Source organism: Capra hircus, chromosome 29 (assembly GCF_001704415.2).
Source record: "Capra hircus breed San Clemente chromosome 29, ASM170441v1, whole genome shotgun sequence".
NCBI lineage: Eukaryota > Metazoa > Chordata > Mammalia > Artiodactyla > Bovidae > Capra > Capra hircus.
In genome coordinates, this window is record NC_030836.1 from 26,406,408 (window position 1) to 26,425,719 (window position 19,312).

General features: G+C 38.2%; 1 protein-coding gene and 1 pseudogene across 1 annotated transcript; both read left to right on the forward strand.

The window, feature by feature from the left end:
* LOC102173640 (olfactory receptor 8G1-like) lies at positions 6,019–6,981 on the forward strand. The gene has a single exon (XM_005699556.3). The coding sequence runs from the start codon at positions 6,046–6,048 to the stop codon at positions 6,979–6,981; it is 936 nt and encodes a 311-aa protein (XP_005699613.1). The 5' UTR covers positions 6,019–6,045.
* Positions 17,797–18,714, forward strand: LOC102169836 (annotated as a pseudogene).

Below are 19,312 nucleotides of genomic sequence, written 5' to 3' on the forward strand. Positions count from 1 at the left end.
AAGACTGCCTAAAGCAATGTCTGCAGGCTTGAATTTCTAGCCCTTAAACTAATGACTGTTTACTGTCTCAACATTGAGAATATTATACACAAGAGAGCTGATGATATTATCAGCAATGAATGAAAAAAGCAGATTTTAATTGTTTCTATACTCCAATAGCTCATCCCTTATGAAAGAAAATCTTGAGGGAGTTTCCAATAGCTTCCAACATGTTTTTGATATTATTAATACCTCTTATATATTGAAACCTTACATAAGAGGATATCACTTTGTCAAGTGTCTCTGGTAGAATTATGAGGAAGCTACAATAAGGAGTCATGACTCTTCATTCAGAGTATCTCTACTAACAACTCAGGAATCAAGATTTGAATTTGAACTCCAAGTAAAAGAGAGCATAGGAACTTCTATTTTGAACAGCCCCTACCTTCATCATTGAGATTTCCCTTACAGAGTACTTGTTCTAAAGCAGACATACATCCCAGCCTAAGGTTTCCAAGAAAAGGGTGAGTATCTGAACTCCATCTGTTCTAGAATTTTTTAATCTGAGAATATTAGAGTCTAACCTCTTCACACCATTACAGAGATTTCCTGAAAATGGCTGATAATCTAAAAATGGCTGCTCGCTTCTTAATGCCTCTGAAGGCAGAAAATTATCTTTTTCATAATTCAACCTATATTATATTCAAACCATTTAATGGTTAGACAGCCTTGTTATTGAAACAGGTATCTTATGGGCTGCAGCTCTGTCCTTTAAGGTAACATACAATAAATCTAATTCCAACTCATGTTATTAGTTGTGTAGATACTTGAAGTAAATTATTTTTCTCCAAATATTGTTGTCTTGGATAATTACAACTTGAAATTCACCATCATAAATTATAGCCCCCAGAACTAAGCACAATTTATCAGATGTATTCCTTTTTTCTTGTGTGATTATCACTGCCTTAAATTTGGGTGTTATGTTCTTTTTAATGAATTCATTGGCAGTTTGAAGCATTTTCTCTTGATCAAGATGTTTTGAACACAGATTGGTTAGGCCAGTGCTTCCCAATTTTGAATGTTTTTTGCAGACCTGGCTTATTTCTATGTATATCCTTTCAGATTCAGTTTTTTTTTTTGGGGGGGGGTGTTTTTTTTGGGGGGTGAGGGTGGTTGCATTGACCCCTACCTTGGGTTAGCACCATAGTCACTATGTTCTGGAAGATCTGTTCAATCATTTATCACATTGTCTGGTCTGCCCCCTCCACACTCTCTAGACTGTAAAACTCTGAAGAGCAGGGATTCTATCTTATTTGTCTCTATATCCTAAATGTCCACAGCAAATTGTATTTACAGACTATTAAATTCTTTATAATATCAAAGGCTATCAGATCCACAGGCTAATAGTATCTTCTAGAATCATTATCATCACAAAAGTGTCTGTTATTCTTCTCTATGTTAACATCATCTACAAATTTCATAGTGATTTCTTTTATAGTATTATCAGAGTTATAAGTAGAATATTTTTTAAATATAGGACTAAGTATACAATACCATGGAATAATTCTCAAAATAATATCTCAAAGTGCAAGTTCCACTTTTTTATTTTTTTAAAAAAATTTATTTTTACTTTATTTTACTTTACAATACTGTATTGGTTTTGCCATACATTGACATGAATCCGCCATGGGTGTACATGAGTTCCCAAACATGAACCCCCCTCCCACCTCCCACCCCATATCATCTCTCTGGATCATCCCTGTGCACCAGCCCTAAGCATCTTGTATCTTGTATCAAACATAGACTGGCGATTCGTTTCTTACATGATAGTACACATGTTTCAATGCCATTCTCCCACATCATCCCACCCTCTCCCTCTCCCTCAGAGTCCAAAAGTCCATTCTATACATCTGTGTCTCTTTTGCTGTCTTGCATACAGGGTCATCATTGCCATCTTTCTAAATTCCATATATATGTGTTAGTATACTGTATTGGTGTTTTTCTTTCTGGCTTACTTTACTCTGTATAATCGGCTCCAGTTTCATCCATCTCATTAGAATTGACTCAAATATAAGCAAGGTGAAAAGACAGCCTTCTGAATGGGAGAAAATAATAGCAAATGAAGCAACTGACAAACAATTAATCTCAAAAATATACAAGCAACTTATGCAGCTCAATTCCAGAAAAATAAAAGACCCAATCCAAAAATGGGCCAAAGAACTAAAAAGACATTTCTCCAAAGAAGACATACAAATGGCTAACAAACACATGAAAAGATGCTCAGCATCACTCATTATCAGAGAAATGCAAAGCAAGACCACAATGAGGTACCATTTCACACCAGTCAGAATGGCTGCGATCCAAAAGTCTGCAAGCAATAAATGCTGGAGAGGGTGTGGAGAAAAGGGAACCCTCTTACACTGTTGGTGGGAATGCAAACTAGTATAGCCACTATGGAGAACAGTGTGGAGATTCCTTAAAAAATTGCAATAGAACTGCCTTATGACCCAGCAATCCCACTTCTGGGCATACACACTGAGGAAACCAGAATTGAAAGAGACACATGTACCCCAATGTTCATCGCAGCACTGTTTATAATAGCCAGGACATGGAAACAACCTAGATGTCCATCAGCAGATGAATGGATAAGAAAGCTGTGGTACATATACACTTTTTTAAAAATATAAATTATTTATTTTAATTGGAGGCTAATTAATTTAGAATATTGTGTTGGTTTTGCCATACATCAACATGAATCCACCACAGGTATACATGCGTTCCCCATCCTGAACCCGCCTCCTTCCTCCCTCCCCATACCTTCCCTCTGGGTCATCTCAGTGCACCAGCCCCAAGCATCCAGTATTATGCATCGAACCTGGACTGGTGATTCATTGCATATATGATATTATACATGTTTCAATGCCACTTTTTAAAAATATAAATTTGTATTTAAAAAGGTAAACAGTTTTACCTGCTGTTATCACTAAATTCTAGAAAAATAGCTTAAAAAAATCACAATTTGCAGTGTCCTGCTAGCTAAAGACTAAGAGGACCTTACTTCTGAAATGACAGTCTTCATAATCAGGACTGAAATTTATGCCTATGAATGAAAAATGTCAATAACAAGTGGGTGGCAGAAATAAATGTTCATATCATGATTATAGGTTTTTTTGCTCTTATGCTCTTTGCATCTAGCATATGTTTTATGCATACTTTGATTTTGAGATAGTATTTCCAGAAGATATCCGTATTGACTCAAATCCTTAATTACCACTTTTATTTCATATGGCTATGTCAATGTTTTTAATCTGTACTATTAGGAGGTCATTATCCAGATTTATATTGAAGAACCACAGTCAAGGCTAACAAATCAACTGTCTCTGAATTTGTTAATAGCTTCTTCATTTATCTACTGGGCATAATACACTCATAAGGTTGCTGGGACACCATTTATAAAATGCCTTGGACAGCCAATGGTATGCCCTGAATAAATAGCAATCATTTTTGGTACACCAATAATCTCTGATGATACCTCTTGGGTCTCTTTCTTTTGAAGTCATCGCACTCTGCTGGGCATGGAATCATCAGCTTTCTTCCACACCCATATCCCAGAGATGGAAAAATGTAAATATTCTTTCTGCTTTGGTCTCTTGTGTTTATGGGGGAGTGCTTTGGTTTGAAGGTGAGTTTGAAGGTGAGTACAAAGACACCAAAACGACACCCATACTGTTGTTATAGCCTAGTTCAGTTCAGTTTAGTCACTCAGTTGTGTCCGACTCTTTGCGACCCCATGAATCACAGCAGGCCAGGCCTCCCTGTCCATCACCAACTCCCGGAGTTCACTCAAACTCATGTCCATCGAGGCAGTGATGCCGTCCAGCCATCTCATCATCTGTCGTCCCATTCTCCTCCTGCCCCTGATCCCTCCCAGCATCAGAGTCTTTTCCAATGAGTCAACTTTTCACATGAGGTGGCCAAAGTACTGGAGCTTCAGCTTTAGCATCATTCCTTCCAAAGAAATCCCAGGGTTGATCTCCTTCAGAATGGACTGGTTGGATCTCAAAAGCAGCAATTCTTTGGCTCTCAGCTTTCTTCACAGTCCAACTCTCACATCCATACGTGACCATTGGAAAAACCATAGCCTTGACTAGACAGACCTTTGCTGGCAAAGTAACATCTCTGCTTTTTAAATATGCTATCTATGTTGGTCTTAGCTTTTCTTCCAAGGAGTAAGCGTCTTTTAATTTCATGGCTGCAATCACCATCTGCAGTGATTTTGGAGCCCCCCCAAAAATAAAGTCTGACACTGTTTCCACTGTTCCCCATCTATTTCCCATGAAGTGATGGGACCAGATGCCATGATCTTCGTTTTCTGAATGTTGAGCTTTAAGCCAACTTTTTCACTCTTCTCTTTCACTTTCATCGAGAGGCTTTTTAGTTCCTCTTCACTTTCTGCCATAAGGGTGGTGTCATCTGCATATCTGAGGTGATTGATATTTCTCCCAGCAATCTTGATTCCAGCTTGTGCTTCTTCCAGCCCAGTGTTTCTCATGATGTACTCTGCATAGAAGTTAAATAAGCAGGGTGACAATATACAGCCTTGACGTACTCCTTTTCCTATTTGGAACCGGTCTGTTGTTCCATGTCCAGTTCTAACTGTTGCCTCCTGACCTGCATATAGGTTTCTCAAGAGGCAGGTCAGGTGGTCTGGTATTCCTATCTCTTTCATAATTTTCCACAGTTTATTGTGATCCACACAGTCAAAGGCTTTGGCATAGTCAATAAAACAGAAATAGATGTTTTTCTGGAATTCTCTTGCTTTTTCCATGATCCATTGGATGTTGACAACTTGATCTCTGGTTCCTCTGCCTTTTCTAAAACCAGCTTGAACATCTGGAAATTCAAGGTTCATGTATTGCTGAAGCCTGGCTTGGAGAATTTTGGGCATTACTTTTCTCGTGTGTGAGACGAGTGCAATTGTGTGGTAGTTTGAGCATTCTTTGACATTGCCTTTCTTTGGGATTGGAATGAAAATTGACCTTTTCCAGTCCTGTGGCCACTGCTGAGTTTTCCAAATTTGCTGGCATATTGAGTGCAGCACTTTCACAACATCATCTTCCAGGATTTGAAATAGCTCGACTGGAATTCCATCACCTCCACCAGCTTTGTCATGCAAGATCCACATTCTGCAGCCCTGGCTTCCCAGAATCTAGCCCAGGATCATAAGAGATCATACAATGTACTGAGAACATGGTGAATATTCCATAAGAGATTTTAGGATGAATGAATTTAGGCTTTAATATTTCATAGTTCTGTATTCTCCTCATTAAGAAACTCATCTTTCCTGGATGTGGAGTTCATGTTGAATGATAGACTTATTGTTAGCCATCCAGTTGCTTTCTAGAGCTACTCTATCCATATTTTTAAAAAGGTGACCATAATGAAGGTATTCACTGCAAAGGTTCAGTTATTGATACACTCCTGTCAGTACTTTATATTAAGTTTTCCACTTACATTAATTACTGTAAATAGTTGCTCTGATATGACAAAGAGATAGAGATAGAAGGGCAGGTATGAGTAGCTAAAAGAAGAGGTGGAACATGAGACAGAAAGGACTTATTTTGTATCCTTGATCATGTACTTTTTATATGCCTAACTGTGGGAAACTATCTAACTTAGTTATCCAGCATGTAAAGTAGGCATACTAGTATTTGCTCTGTAGAAGAGTTGAGAGGAATGAAAACAAATCATGGAAAGTTCTTATAATAAAGTTAACGGAAAATTTCTTTGGCTGTCTAGGTACTGGGCAATACTGAGACCCACTTGGAGAGTGCTTTGGTTTGATAGCATAGAACAAACAAAGGAACATTGCATCTTATATTTGTTAATATTTACATGTCTTATGTTACTGAGATGCACTTTGACCACTGATGTAGATTAGGAACAGACAGAGAACTGGAGCTATCTGCTTGAGAAGTCTTTGTTTTTATATTACACGTCATTGTGTTATAAGACAATAAATACCTACTACAATTTTTCATTTCTTCCATAAATTCCCAGAGGAAAATGGCAGTAGGAAATCACTCCTCAGTGACTGAGTTTATCCTTGCTGGGCTAACCAAGCATCCAGGACTCCAGCTGCTCCTTTTCCTCCTCTTCCTAGGAATCTATGTGGTCACGGTGGTGGGGAACCTGGGCATGATCACACTGATTGGGCTCAGTTCTCACCTGCACACCCCCATGCACTATTTCCTCTGTAGCTTGTCCTTCATTGACCTCTGTCAGTCCACTGTCATTACCCCCAAAATGCTGGTGAGCTTTGTGACAGAGAAGAATACTATCTCCTACCCAGCATGTATGACTCAACTCTTCTTCTTCCTTGTTTTTGTTATATCAGAATGTCATATGTTGGCTGTAATGGCATATGATCGCTATGTTGCCATCTGTAACCCCTTGCTTTACCATGTCACCATGTCTTATCAGCTCTGTTCTTGCATGGTAGTTGGGGTTTATATCATGGGCTTGACTGGTGCCACAGTTCACACAGGCTGCATGCCAAGAGTGCTTTTCTGCAAGGGTGATGTGATCAACCACTACCTCTGTGATCTTTTTCCTCTACTGGAGCTCTCCTGCTCCAGTACTTACATAAATGAGGTGATAGTTTTGTGTTTCAGCACATTTAATATCCTCACCCCAATCCTGACCATCCTCAGCTCCTACATCTTCATCATCTCCAGCATCCTCCACATTCGTTCCACGGAGGGCAGGTCCAAAGCCTTCAGCACATGCAGCTCCCACATCGCTGCTGTTGTTATCTTCTATGGATCTGCAGCATTCATGTATCTGCAGCCATCATCAGTCAGCAGCATGGAGCACGGGAAAGTGTCCTCTGTGTTTTACACCATTATTGTGCCCATGCTGAATCCCCTAATCTACAGCCTGAGGAATAAAGATGTCAAAATTGCCTTCAATAAAATCCTTGAAAAAAGAAGTTTCCTGTGAAAATGAGTGTTTTGTCTTGGCAAACATTTATAATTTCCTGAGAAACTTTGGCAAGAAAACAGTCCAGACACAGGAATGTGTGTCCACAAGTAATGAGGTGGTTTCTACTATTCTTGATTTTGGGGGATAAAAGTGGCAGGGAGAGGACTGGAGTCATAGTGTTATCATATGAAGAGCAGCACTGTTTGAAGGTGTGCCAGCATCCACATGTCCATAAAACTCTATATTACCTCTGAACATTAATACAATATTCAAAGGCCTACATGTGGATTATTACAAGCATGGAATATGGAAACTTTTTAGCCAAGACTTACTCATCTTTAATTTTTTTTAATTTAAATTTTTAATTTTTTTGGCTGCCCTGTGTGACTTGCAATATCTTAGTTACCCCAACCAAGAAGTAAACTTGGGTCCACAACGCTGAAAATGCTGAGTTCTAACTGCAGGACTGCCAGGGAAATCCAAAATTTATTTATCTTAATTCAAGGAATAAATCCATCTAATCAGTATCATTTGATTTTCTCAATATGTTGTGTCCCTGTTGCTGTTTACTAGTAAGACAAATGTCTCTGGAAGTGTGATCTTTATAATAAACAATGTTTAGCCATTTGGAATCTATAAAATTCAATCTTTAATTCTTAATTTGTGCACAGAAATATATTAGGAGGTACAAGGGCATATGATGGATGATAAGACATAATTCCTATGTCATATGACACACATATGCTTCACACTATAGTGGAAGAGATTGACAATAATAAACAGCACTGAAGAATTATGTGTATTTTGACTTATATCTTTATGCAGCATTCCTTACTCCGCAGTTCTGAGATAAATCTTCTACTTCCATTTCCCTGACAATCCTGTACTTTTTCTCCTCTCTCTAAAAAACATATCTTCTTGTGCCATTCACATTATAGAATCTTAAGATTTAGAAGTGACATTCTTTTATTATTACAACCATATGGATTATTCATTCACATAGAAGTTTAAAATTGAAAAAATATTTTCTGATTAATAGTAAGTACCCGTATCATCCCCAAAGTATCTATCATGGAAAAGAAATTGAATTATTTTGAGGAAGAAAAGGAGATATTTAAGCAATAAATTCCCTCTTTACCCTTTGACTCAGCATGAGCTTTTATACCTGGTAAAAAATCCCTGGTGTCTTAGATGGTAAAAAGTCTTCCTGCCAGTGAGAGATGCAGGTTCAATCCCTGGGTCTGGAAGATCCCCTGGAGGAGGAAATGGCAACCCACTCCAATATTCTCGCCTGGAAAAGTCCATGGACAGAGGAGCAAAGTAGGGTACAGTCCATCGGGTTACAAAGAGTCAGACATGACTGAATGACTGACATTTTTTTCTTTTCAAACTGTGTTTTAAACATCATCTGTGTCATCTAAAAATGAGAAAACAGTGTTTTCTTTGAAGTCATCTTGCCTTCAGACATGCAATAGTAACCCTTCTGTGAGATGTCACCCTTTATCTTATCTCATAAAACCTAAATTCATAATGTGTGAGGCAAGGTTATGCCTCTCTTTGAGAATTAGAGGAAAATTTCTTTTTGACTTACTATGTACTAATCATTCTGAAAGTTCATACTCCACTCTTTAATCTATAAAAACTCTCTGTATACATGTATATCTATCCATATGTGTACATATGTGTATGTATATATGTCTATGTTTATGTGTAATTGATATGAATATTATAATTCTAAACCAATTTGCATTTTTATTGCTAGGATATGCTTTATAAGGCTTGTGTGTGTAATAATTATTTTATTACACTATGGATTAAACAAACAACATTGAATAAACTTTTTCATATGGACTGCTGAAAGATAGGAATGAATATTTCTGAGAATTTTTGTTTGTTTCTGAGCATTCATTTGTGTATTTCTGCTGCTCAATGCTCAGTCATGTCTGACTCTCTGTGACCCCATGGACTGTAGCCCATCTGGCTCGTCTGTCCATGGGATTCTCCAGGCAAGAGTACTGGAGTGGTTGCCATTTCCTCCTCCAGGGGATCTTTCTGACTCAGGAATCAAAACTGCATCTCGTACATCTCCTGCATTGGCAGGCAGGTTCTCTGGCATTACCACTACCTGGGAAGCTCCATTTGTGTATTAAAATTATAAAAAGATTAAAGAAAGATAAAACATGTCTGTATTTACTCTAGTAATATGAGAACTGATAGTAGATATGGATTAAAATATTGGAATAGATAATAGACAGATTCCAAAGTGGAGATGAAACTTTACCACAAAAATGAGAGGTAAAGGATTTTGAAAAAGAACTACTACAAATGAGACAAAAATGAACAAATAAATATATAGGATTTTTAAGATACTAGTACAGAGGGCACACTGTTTTAATAATGGAAAATAACATAATACAATAAATATATTCCAACACTAGGCTCTATGATAGGCTTGGATAAAGCTCTCATACAGAATTTGTCTTTCATTAATTCTCATACAAGCATATATTAATTTCTAAAAAAAAATACAGTTCCTTATGTACAATTAGCATTTTCAAGGATGTCACAGGAGTGGATTTCAGAAAATTACTTTATATCTTCTGTTTTAGTCACAGTTAGGTGTGACTGTGCATTACACACACAGAAGTACATACATACTATGGTACATAATCCTGAAAGTGACACAGGACAGGTTCAGTGGCTCACTGGGGACATAAGCTGCCTTTCAATTGTTGCTCTGATACAACATCTAGCTTCCATCCATTGTTTGGTCTCAGAGAGTAGTTGCCGGAGTCCAGCTCCAGCAGCCAGGGAATCAGCCTGAAGGGATGAGTGGTGTCGGCAGGGGATGATGTAGCCAGCCTCTGATTTAAAGTATGGGACTACATGTTTATTTCAAGCTTCAGGTTTTCTTTTATAATTTGATAAAAGCATTAGGTCAGAGGTTTTATATTTTTAGTTTCCCCCACCCAGATTTACTGTCTTCAGAAATCATTGTTGCCCTACAAACAGAGTTCCTGCTTCAGTGATTCTCTCAGAATCAGCTTTACTATCTATTATCTACTTCCTCTTATGTGTCCTATACTTAACTTGTGATTACATTGTAATTCATGCTACATTACTCAGTTTATTTCTTATCTTTCTAAATCCTGTTTGTCCCTAGCATCTTAAGATCACTATCTCCTAAAAAGGCTTCTAGCTATTCTTAATTAGTCCTAAACCCTAAGCTCAGCAAAATTCTTTTGCCATAAACATTCCCCTCACAAACAGGTATCAGATAACAATCCTTCCCATGGCCTCAAGCTGAGGCCTACATGCTCATCCTGGAACATTTTTTTTGTAAAGATCCTTGAACAAATGTCAGTGGTTAACTTTATGGATTATTTTCTGGGCACAGCTGCAGAAGGCTTTGTGCTTTCTCATGATCCTCTCAAGAACAAAAAGCACCTTAACATTCTTTTCAGCCAACTCAACGGCAGAAAGGAAGAAACAAGTCAGAATCACAAAAGCTAACCCCTTCATCCCGGGACTGTGCCTGCGAGATGAGGAGAGGGGGTTGGGGGCAGTGCCTCCATTTTGTCAGTAATGCCTAATGCGGCTCCCGACAAGTAGTTCCAGATTCATCCTTCATTTGTACCTCTCAACCATCAGAACTAAAGATAGGGAAGGAGAGAGAATGTCCCCTAACTTGAAGACAACCACCTGTAAGGGACAGACCTCACCTCTTCCTATTTCCCTTCGGTGTGACCCAGTCATATGGTTCAAGGTGGCTGTAAGAGGGGCTAAGAAATACCATGATATCTATGTAGCCACCTGCCCAACTAAGAATCAGGGCATTTATTATTGAGGAAGAGGGGGTAAATTAGGAATAACTTAATCTCTTCCACTCTTTTGAGTATTTGTATCTAGTCCTAGACAGCTGTGTATTGTTCTCTCTAGAGTTAACATTTGAATTTGGCTTTGAATCTAAAAGAATAATAATATGAATGGTGATTAAAATTATATGTATAATATGCAAAATATATTAATATTTCATAACGATTAGGATCTTCCAGAAAGCTGTTTGTCCTGCTGGGTAGGATAGTTTCTGTAATATCTCGACAATGTGGTTTATTCCTATTACTTCATTCTTGCTGCTTTCCTATCTTGATATAGCTTCTTGACTCCATTCTCCTCTTCCAGTTTTACACACATTTCAGTTATAAACACCTTTCAAGAACAAATGCAAGTTTTTAATTCTCCATACATTTCTGACCACTCCACGCTATTATCAAGCACATTCCTGGTTCCTCACACATACTGTAATAATGATGTCTTTTATGGTACTGCTTATCATTAGAGAATGCTTGTGGGTATTCTGTCAAAGTCATCAGAATGTTGAGAACAGTTGTTTTGTTGTTACATTTTACATATTTATTGTTCTAAGTTCTGATAATTACTGATGAGCAACAATTTCCTATGTGTTTATGGAATATTCTACTCTAGGTTTTACCCTTTTTCATAGCAACTTGAAAAAATACCTTAAAAATCAGATTAAAATCTTATACCCAACAATAAATTGAAGCCTTTAAAAATTTGATAGCCAATATTCAGATACAGTTCAGTCTATCAGTTGTGTCCGACTCTTTGCGACCCCATGGATGCACCAAATCCCAGAGTTTTCTCAGGTCCATTGAGCCAGTGATGCCATCCAGCCATCTCATCCTCTGTCATCCCCTTCTCCTCCCACCTTCAATCTTTCCCAGCATCAGGGTCTTATCAAATGAATCAGCTCTTCACATCAGGTGGCCAAAGTATTGGAGTTTCAGCATCAACATCAGTTCTTCCAATGAAAACCCAGGACTGATCTCCTTTAGGATGGATTGGTTGGATCAGATCTCCTTGCAGTCCAAGGGATTCTCAAGAGTCTTCTCCAACACCACAGTTCAAAAGCATCAGTTCTTCGACACTAGGCTTTGTTTATAGTCCAGCTCTCACATCCATACATGACTTCTAGAAAAACCATAGCCTTGACTAGATGGACCTCTGTTGGCAAAGTAATGTCTCTGCTTTTTTATATGCTGTCTAGGAGGCTCATAACTTTCCTTCCAAGAAATAAGCGTCTTTTAATTTCATGACTGCAGGCAGCATCTGCAGTGATTTTGGAGCCCCCCCCCCCAAAAAAAAAGTCTGTCCCTGTTTCCACTGTTTCCCCATCTACTTCTCATGAAATGATGGGACCAGATAACCTGATCTTCGTTTTCTGAATGTTGAGCTTTAAGTCAACTTTTTCACTCTCCTCTTTCACTTTCATCAAGAGGCTTTTTAGTTCCTCTTCACTTTCTGCCATAAGGGTGGTGTCATCTGCATATCTGAGGTTATTGATATTTCTCCCAGCAATCTTGATTCCAGCTTGTGCTTCTTCTAGTCCAGCACTTCTCATGATTTACTCTGCATGTAAGTTACATAAGCAGGGTGACAATATACAGCTTTGACATACTCCTTTCCCTATTTGGGGCCAGGATCTGTTTTTCCATGTCCAGTTCTAACTGTTGTTTCTGACCTGCATATAGGTTTCTCAAGAGGCAGGTCAGGTGGTCTGGTATTCCCATCTCTTTAAGATTTTCCATAGTTTATTGTGATCCACACAGTTAAAGTCTTTGGCATAGTCAATAAAGCAGAAATAGTTGTTTTTCTGGAACTCTCTTGCTTTTTCCATGATCCAGCGGATGCTGGCAATTTGATCTCTGGTTCCTCTGCCTTTTCTAAAACCAACTTGAACATCTGGAATTTCGCAGTTCACATACTGTTGAAGCCTGGCTTGGAGATTTTGAGCATTACTTTGCTAGCATGTGAGATGAGTGCATTTATGTGGTTGTTTGAACATTCTTTGGCATTGCCTTTCTTTGGGATTGGGATGAAAATTGACCTTTTCCAGTCCTGTGGCCACTACTGAGTTTTCCAAATTTGCTGGCATATTGAGTGCAGCACTTTCATAGTATCATCTTTTAGGATTTGAAATAGCACAACTGAAATTCCATCACCTCCACTAGCTTTGTTTGTGTGATGCTTCCTAATGCCCACCTGACTTCCCATTCCAAGATGTCTGGCTCTAGGTGAGTGATAGCATCGTGATTATCTGGGTCATGAAGATCTTTTTTGTACAGTTCTTCTGTGTATTCTTTCCACGTCTTCTTAAAATCTTCTGCTTCTCTTAGAGCCATATCATTTCTGTCCTTTATTGAGCCCATCTTTGCATGAAAATTTCCCTTGGTAAATCTAATTTTCTTGACGAGATCTCTAGTCTTTCCTATTCTATTGTTTTCCTCTATTTCTTTGCATTGATCACTGAGGAAGGCTTTTTTATCTCTCCTTGCTATTCTTTGGAGCTCTGCATTCAAATGGGTATATCTTTCTTTTTCTCCTTTCGTTTTCACTTCTCTTCTAAGGCCTCATCAGTCAGCCATTTTGCTTTTTTGCATTTTTTTTCCCTTGGGGATGTCTTGCTCCCTGTCTCTGGTACAATGTCATGAACCTCTGTCCATAGTTCATCAGGCACTGTGTTTATCAGATCTAGTCCCTTAAATCTATTTCTCACTTTCACTGTATAATCGTAAGGGATTTGATTTAGGTCATACCTGAATGGTCTAGTGTTTTCCCCTACTTTCTTCAATTAAGTCTGAATTTGGCAATAAGGAATTCATGATCTGAGCCATAGTCAGCTCCCAGTCTTGTTTTTGCTGACTGTATAGAGCTTCTCCATCTTTGGCTGCAAAGAATATAATCAATCTGATTTTGGTGTTGACCATCTGGTGATGTCCATGTATAGAGTCTTCTCTTGTGTTGTTAGAACACCCTCTTCCAGCTGTCCCTGGCTGAATAAAATTATGACCAATGCAACAACACTTCCTTCTTTATTCACTTTGATGGAGGTAGTGTGAGATTTATGTTCACTTATATGGAGTCTATATTAATGTATCACTAAGCATCTTTCAAATGATTTTATTAAAAACTCTTATTTATTGATACTTGGTGTATGTAATGCACCATGCCAAACACTGTATTGAGTAAACACTCTAGCGCAGAAGTAAAATCAGTAAATAACCCGTAATAATTGATACAGATTTATTTATGTATTAAGTATAACATAAGAAATATATTCATGGGCACATAGAAAATCTTATTAACTGGGGCTTCCACTGTTAAAGCCCTTAACTAAAGGGAATAGAGTGAGAAGAGCTAAAGGAATTTGTTGAGTCAAAAATGAGAGCATATTATGTCATTTTGTTAAATAATTAAATCATGTGATGCCTGTTGGGACATTATAAAGAAAACTTTTCTTGTCAGATGTTATTAATCTTGGAATGACAAAGAATTTGGCTTGACTTTATTTGGGGACTGTGGAAAATATTCAAAATTTAATAATTTAATATTCAGCAAAATATTTCTAATCTCTGTATTACCATATGTGTTAATGTAGAAAGGAGCAACAAGAAGATGTGCTAAGGAAAAGAAAACTTAAACTCTGGCCATGATTAAAGAGTAAAAATGTTGGCCAAATAAAGCATATTATAGAGAGAAGCTGAATAAATTAACAGTAAAATAACATTGACATTTTCTTACCAAAAGCTAGGGACTGGGCTAAGCTCTTCATAAGAATCATTTTACTTAACTTTCACATGAAACGTATTTTTTGCTTTTTCAGAGTTGGAGAGCAGACCTGATCATCTGAAGGTCATGTGGCAAACATGGAATTCAGGGAGGTTTCAATACACTAATTCTAACTGTATCAGGGTTTACATGTATGTGTTTAGTCGCTAAGTTATGTCCAACTCTTTGTGACTTCATAGACTATAGCCCACCAGACTCTTCTGTCCATGGGATTCTCCAGGCAAGAATACTGGAGTGTGTTGTCATTTCCTACTTTAGGGGATCTTCCCAACACAGGGATCAAACCCGAGTCTCCTGTGTCTCCTGCATTGCAAGCAGATTCTTATAAAAATTCTAAAATTATGGAACAGTGAAACTGAGATGTTAAAGATTATCTAATACAAGCAGTAGGTGTTTATTGTTATTAAAAAATCCTGATAAGTAACTAGTTATTCAGTATGAAATCAACATTTTTATTGTAAGATCTAGGTATTTTGATGGTTGGAGTGTTTGTTTTGCTGTGAAACCAAATATTTCTCTAACAGTTTCAAGCAGTTATTTTTCTTCACTCTTCTGATGATATATAAAATAAACCCAATAACTCTTAAATAAAGCATATGTTGAGCTGTAAGATAACTATCAGGTGTCACATAAGTCTTTATTTTGCTGAAAAAGCATCCTCAGTTATTTCGGCATTCTAACGGAAAATATTTGATTATTCTGAAGTTTTCCAATTTTTTTCTGTCACATAAAGCATTGCACCTTGAAGTGAACACATTAATCCAACCATTGCTTGAGTTTTAAGCAAAATTATGAATTTCCATTTTCTAGAATCTACTTGTTATCTGTACAATTGTAAACTAAAAGTGAGTTGATTTTTAAACAAAGAACACATCCCACAGTTAACCAATGCTGAATTTAAATTAAAATTTCTAATTGTATTTGTGTGTACTCCACTAATTCACATCTCTATCATCTTTGAATTCCATAGTGAATATCTGCAAAAAGATGATTATATTAATAAAAAAGACCAGAATAAATGAGACCTAGCATTTGTCTTCAAAAATGCATCTTGTATTTTGGGGGAATATAAATAGGTTTCCCACCTCTTTCATTAACCATGAAGTGCAAATTGCATGGAATAAATTATATACATTGATCCCCTAGTCACAGTGGTGGAATACATGACCTATATTGAAGTCATTATATTCCGAACCCTAAGACTGTTAAAATTAGAATAAAGGAGGAAGGTTCCTGAGTCTGGAAATGCCACTGAGGTATAAGAATGATGTCTACCATGAAGTTATGTTCCTTCCCTTTGGAGTCAAAGTCCAGGGAGAAGGAAGTTGGGACATTAAAGCCACAGATCTCAGGTGAAATGATATAGTTTCCCATTCCTTTAGATATTTCGTGTTATGATCCTAGTAAGGAAAATAGTACAGTACAGAGCACAGTTCAGTCGCTCAGTCGTGTCCAACTCTTTGCGACCCCATGAATCGCAGCACGCCAGGCCACCCTGTCCATCACCAACTCCCGGGGGTTCATTCAGAGTTGCGTCCATCGAGTCGGTGATGCCATCCAGCCATCTCATCCTGGGTCGTCCCCTTCTCCTCCTGCCCCCAATCGCTCCCAGCATCAGAGTCTTTTCCAATGAGTCAACTCTTCACATGAGGTGGCCAAAGTACTGGAGCTTCAGCTTTAGCATCATTCCTTCCAAAGAACACTCAGGGCTGATCTCCTTCAGAATGGACTGGCTGGATCTCCTTGCAGTCCAAGGGACTCTCAAGAGTCTTTTCCAACACCACAGTTCAAAAGCATCAATTCTTCGGCTCTCAGCCTTCTTTACAGTCCAACTCTCACATCCATGACTACTGGAAAAACCATAGCCTTGACTAGATGGACCTTAGTCGGCAAAGCAATGTCTCTGCTTTTGAATATGCTATCTAGGTTGCTCATAGCTTTTCTTCCAAGGAGTACGCATCTTTTAATTTCGTGACTGCAATCACCATCTGCAGTGATTTTGGAGCCCCCAAAAATAAAGTCTGACACTGTTTCCACTGTTTCCCCATCTATTTCCCCTGAAGTGATGGGACCGGATGCCATGATGTTCATTTTCTGAATGTTGAGCTTTAAGCCAACTTTTTCACTCTCCTCTTTCACTTTCATCAAGGTTATTGATATTTCTCCCGGCAATCTTGACTCCAGCTTGTGCTTCTTCCAGTCCAGTGTTTCTCATGATGTACTCTGCATATAAGTTAAACAAGCAGGGTGACAATATACAGCCTTGACATACTCCTTTTCCTATTTGGAACCAGTCTTTTGTTCCATGTCCAGTTCTAACTGTTGCCGCTGGCCTGCATACAGAGTTCTCAAGAGGCAGGTTTTGTGATCTGGTATTCCCATGTCTTTCAGAATTTTCCACAGTTTATTGTGATCCACACAGTCAAAGGCTTTGGCATAGCCAAAAAAGCAGAAGTAGATGTTTTTCTGGAACTCTCTTGCTTTTTCCATGATCCAGTGGATGTTGGCAATTTGATCTCTGGTTCCTCTGCCTTTTCTAAAACCAGCTTGAACATCAGGAAGTTCACGGTTCATGTATTGCTGAAGCCTGGCTTGGAGAATTTGGAGCATTACTTTACTAGCGTGTGAGATGAGTGCAATTGTGTGGTATTTTGAGCATTAGTAAGGAAAATAGTTGAGAATAATACAATTACTTTTTGTAGATTTATGAATCCTCTGTTAATTTATTAGAGAAAGCACACACTACTCAAATATTCTCAGTGAAATAAAAATACAATGCCATTTTACACGAATATTATTAAGACATACATAAAGAACATGGGAAGAAAGAAAAAGTCCTCAGAGGTCTCAATAGTACTGTTCACTCTGATTTTAAAAATCTATGAGTTGGTGTTTTCTCTTAAAATGTTACGGAGTATCTTAATTATAAATTTCATGAAGTTTGTATATTTTTCCTCTGGTTCGACTAGGATCATTGTTTGTCTCAGAGGAGCAGGAGAGACTCAGGAGACCCCTGCATCATGAATCTCTTTTGATGAGGGATCAAACAATGATCTTCCCAGAACTGCTCTCCCCAATACCCACTCACAGGAGCACACGTGCCCACAGACACTCACACACATGCACACATGGGCATAATATCTGCTCATTTTCTCTTTCAACATAGGACTGATTGAAAAGATAATGGGCCCTGGAAATCACTCCTCAATGAATGAGTTCATTCTTGCTGGGCTCACAGAACAGCCACAACTCCAGCTGCCCCTTTTCCTCCTCTTCCTAGGAATCTATGTGGTCATGGTGATGGGGAACCTGGGCATGATCTCACTGACTGGTCTCAGTTCACACCTGCACACCCCCATATACTATTTCTTCACCAGCTTGTCCTTTATTGATCTCTGTCAGTCCACTGTCATTACCCCCAAAATGCTAGTGAACTTTATGACAGAGAAGAATGTTATCTCCTATCCTGAATGGATGACTCAATTTTATTTCTTCATCATTTTTGCTATTTCAGAAAGTGACATGCTGGCTGCAATGGCATATGACCACTATGTTGCCATCTGCAACCCCTTGCTTTACAATGTCACTGTGTCTTATCATATCTGCTTATAAATTTTGGGGCATCACTGGATCCACAATTCATGCAGGATTTATGTTGAGACTCCTTTTCTGCAAGAACAATGTGGTTAATCATTATTTCTGTGATCTCTTCCCACTCTTGGAGCTATCCTGTTCCAGCATCTATGTTAATGAATTATTGGTTATATTATTAAGTGCATTTAACATTTTAATTTCTGCCTTAGTTATTTTGCTTCCTACATCTTCATCATCTCCAGCATCCTCCAAATCCACTCCAAGGAGGGCAGGTCCAAAGCCTTCAGCACCTGTAGCTCTCACATCTCAGCTGTTGCTATTTTCTATGGATATACTGCATTCATGTACCTGAAGCCATGATCAGTCAGCTCTACAGACCAAGGGAAAGTTTCCTCTGTGTTTTACATCATCATTGTGCCCATGCTAACGCCCCTGATCTACCCTCTATAAAATAGGGATGTCAGATTTGCACTGAAAATAATTCTAGACTGTGCAAAACATATATGAACAGAAACAATAGCATGATGGCATATCAGTTATTTGAACTGCCAAGAAATCCCAATTCATAATTATTTAGAATATATTTAATAGAAAAAACTCTATCCTTAATTGATCCCTTTGTAATAGGTGTTAATAACTTGTTTTCCAACAAATATATTATTCGAACTCTAAGAGGTGAATTCTTTGATGATTAGGTCAGAATAAGAAATAGAGAAGATAATTTGAAATTAATAAAAATTCCAAGATGTTGCAGCTAATGTTCCCTAGTTCTGAATCCATTAGGAGACCCATTCAAATTTGTGTGTCTCTCTGTTGTTGTTCAGTTACTCAGTCGTGTCCAGCTCTTTGTGACCCCAAGGACTGCAGCATGCCAGGCTTTTCTGTCCTTCACCATCTCCTGGAGTTTGCTCAGACTCGTGTCCATTGAGTTGGCAATGCCATCCAACCATTGACCATCTTGTCCTCTGTCATCCCCTTCTCCTCCTTACTTCAATCTCTCCCAACATCAGGGTCTTTTCCAATGAGTTGACTCTTTGCCTCAGGTGGCCAAAATATGTTTCTCTGAGTTTACTCCAGTTTTATTTTCATATTATGTTTCATTATG

Coding starts and splice junctions, on each gene's coding strand:
- LOC102173640 (XM_005699556.3), top strand. CDS start 6,046: ATGGCAGTAGGAAATCACTCCTCAGTGACTGAGTTTATCCTTGCTGGG.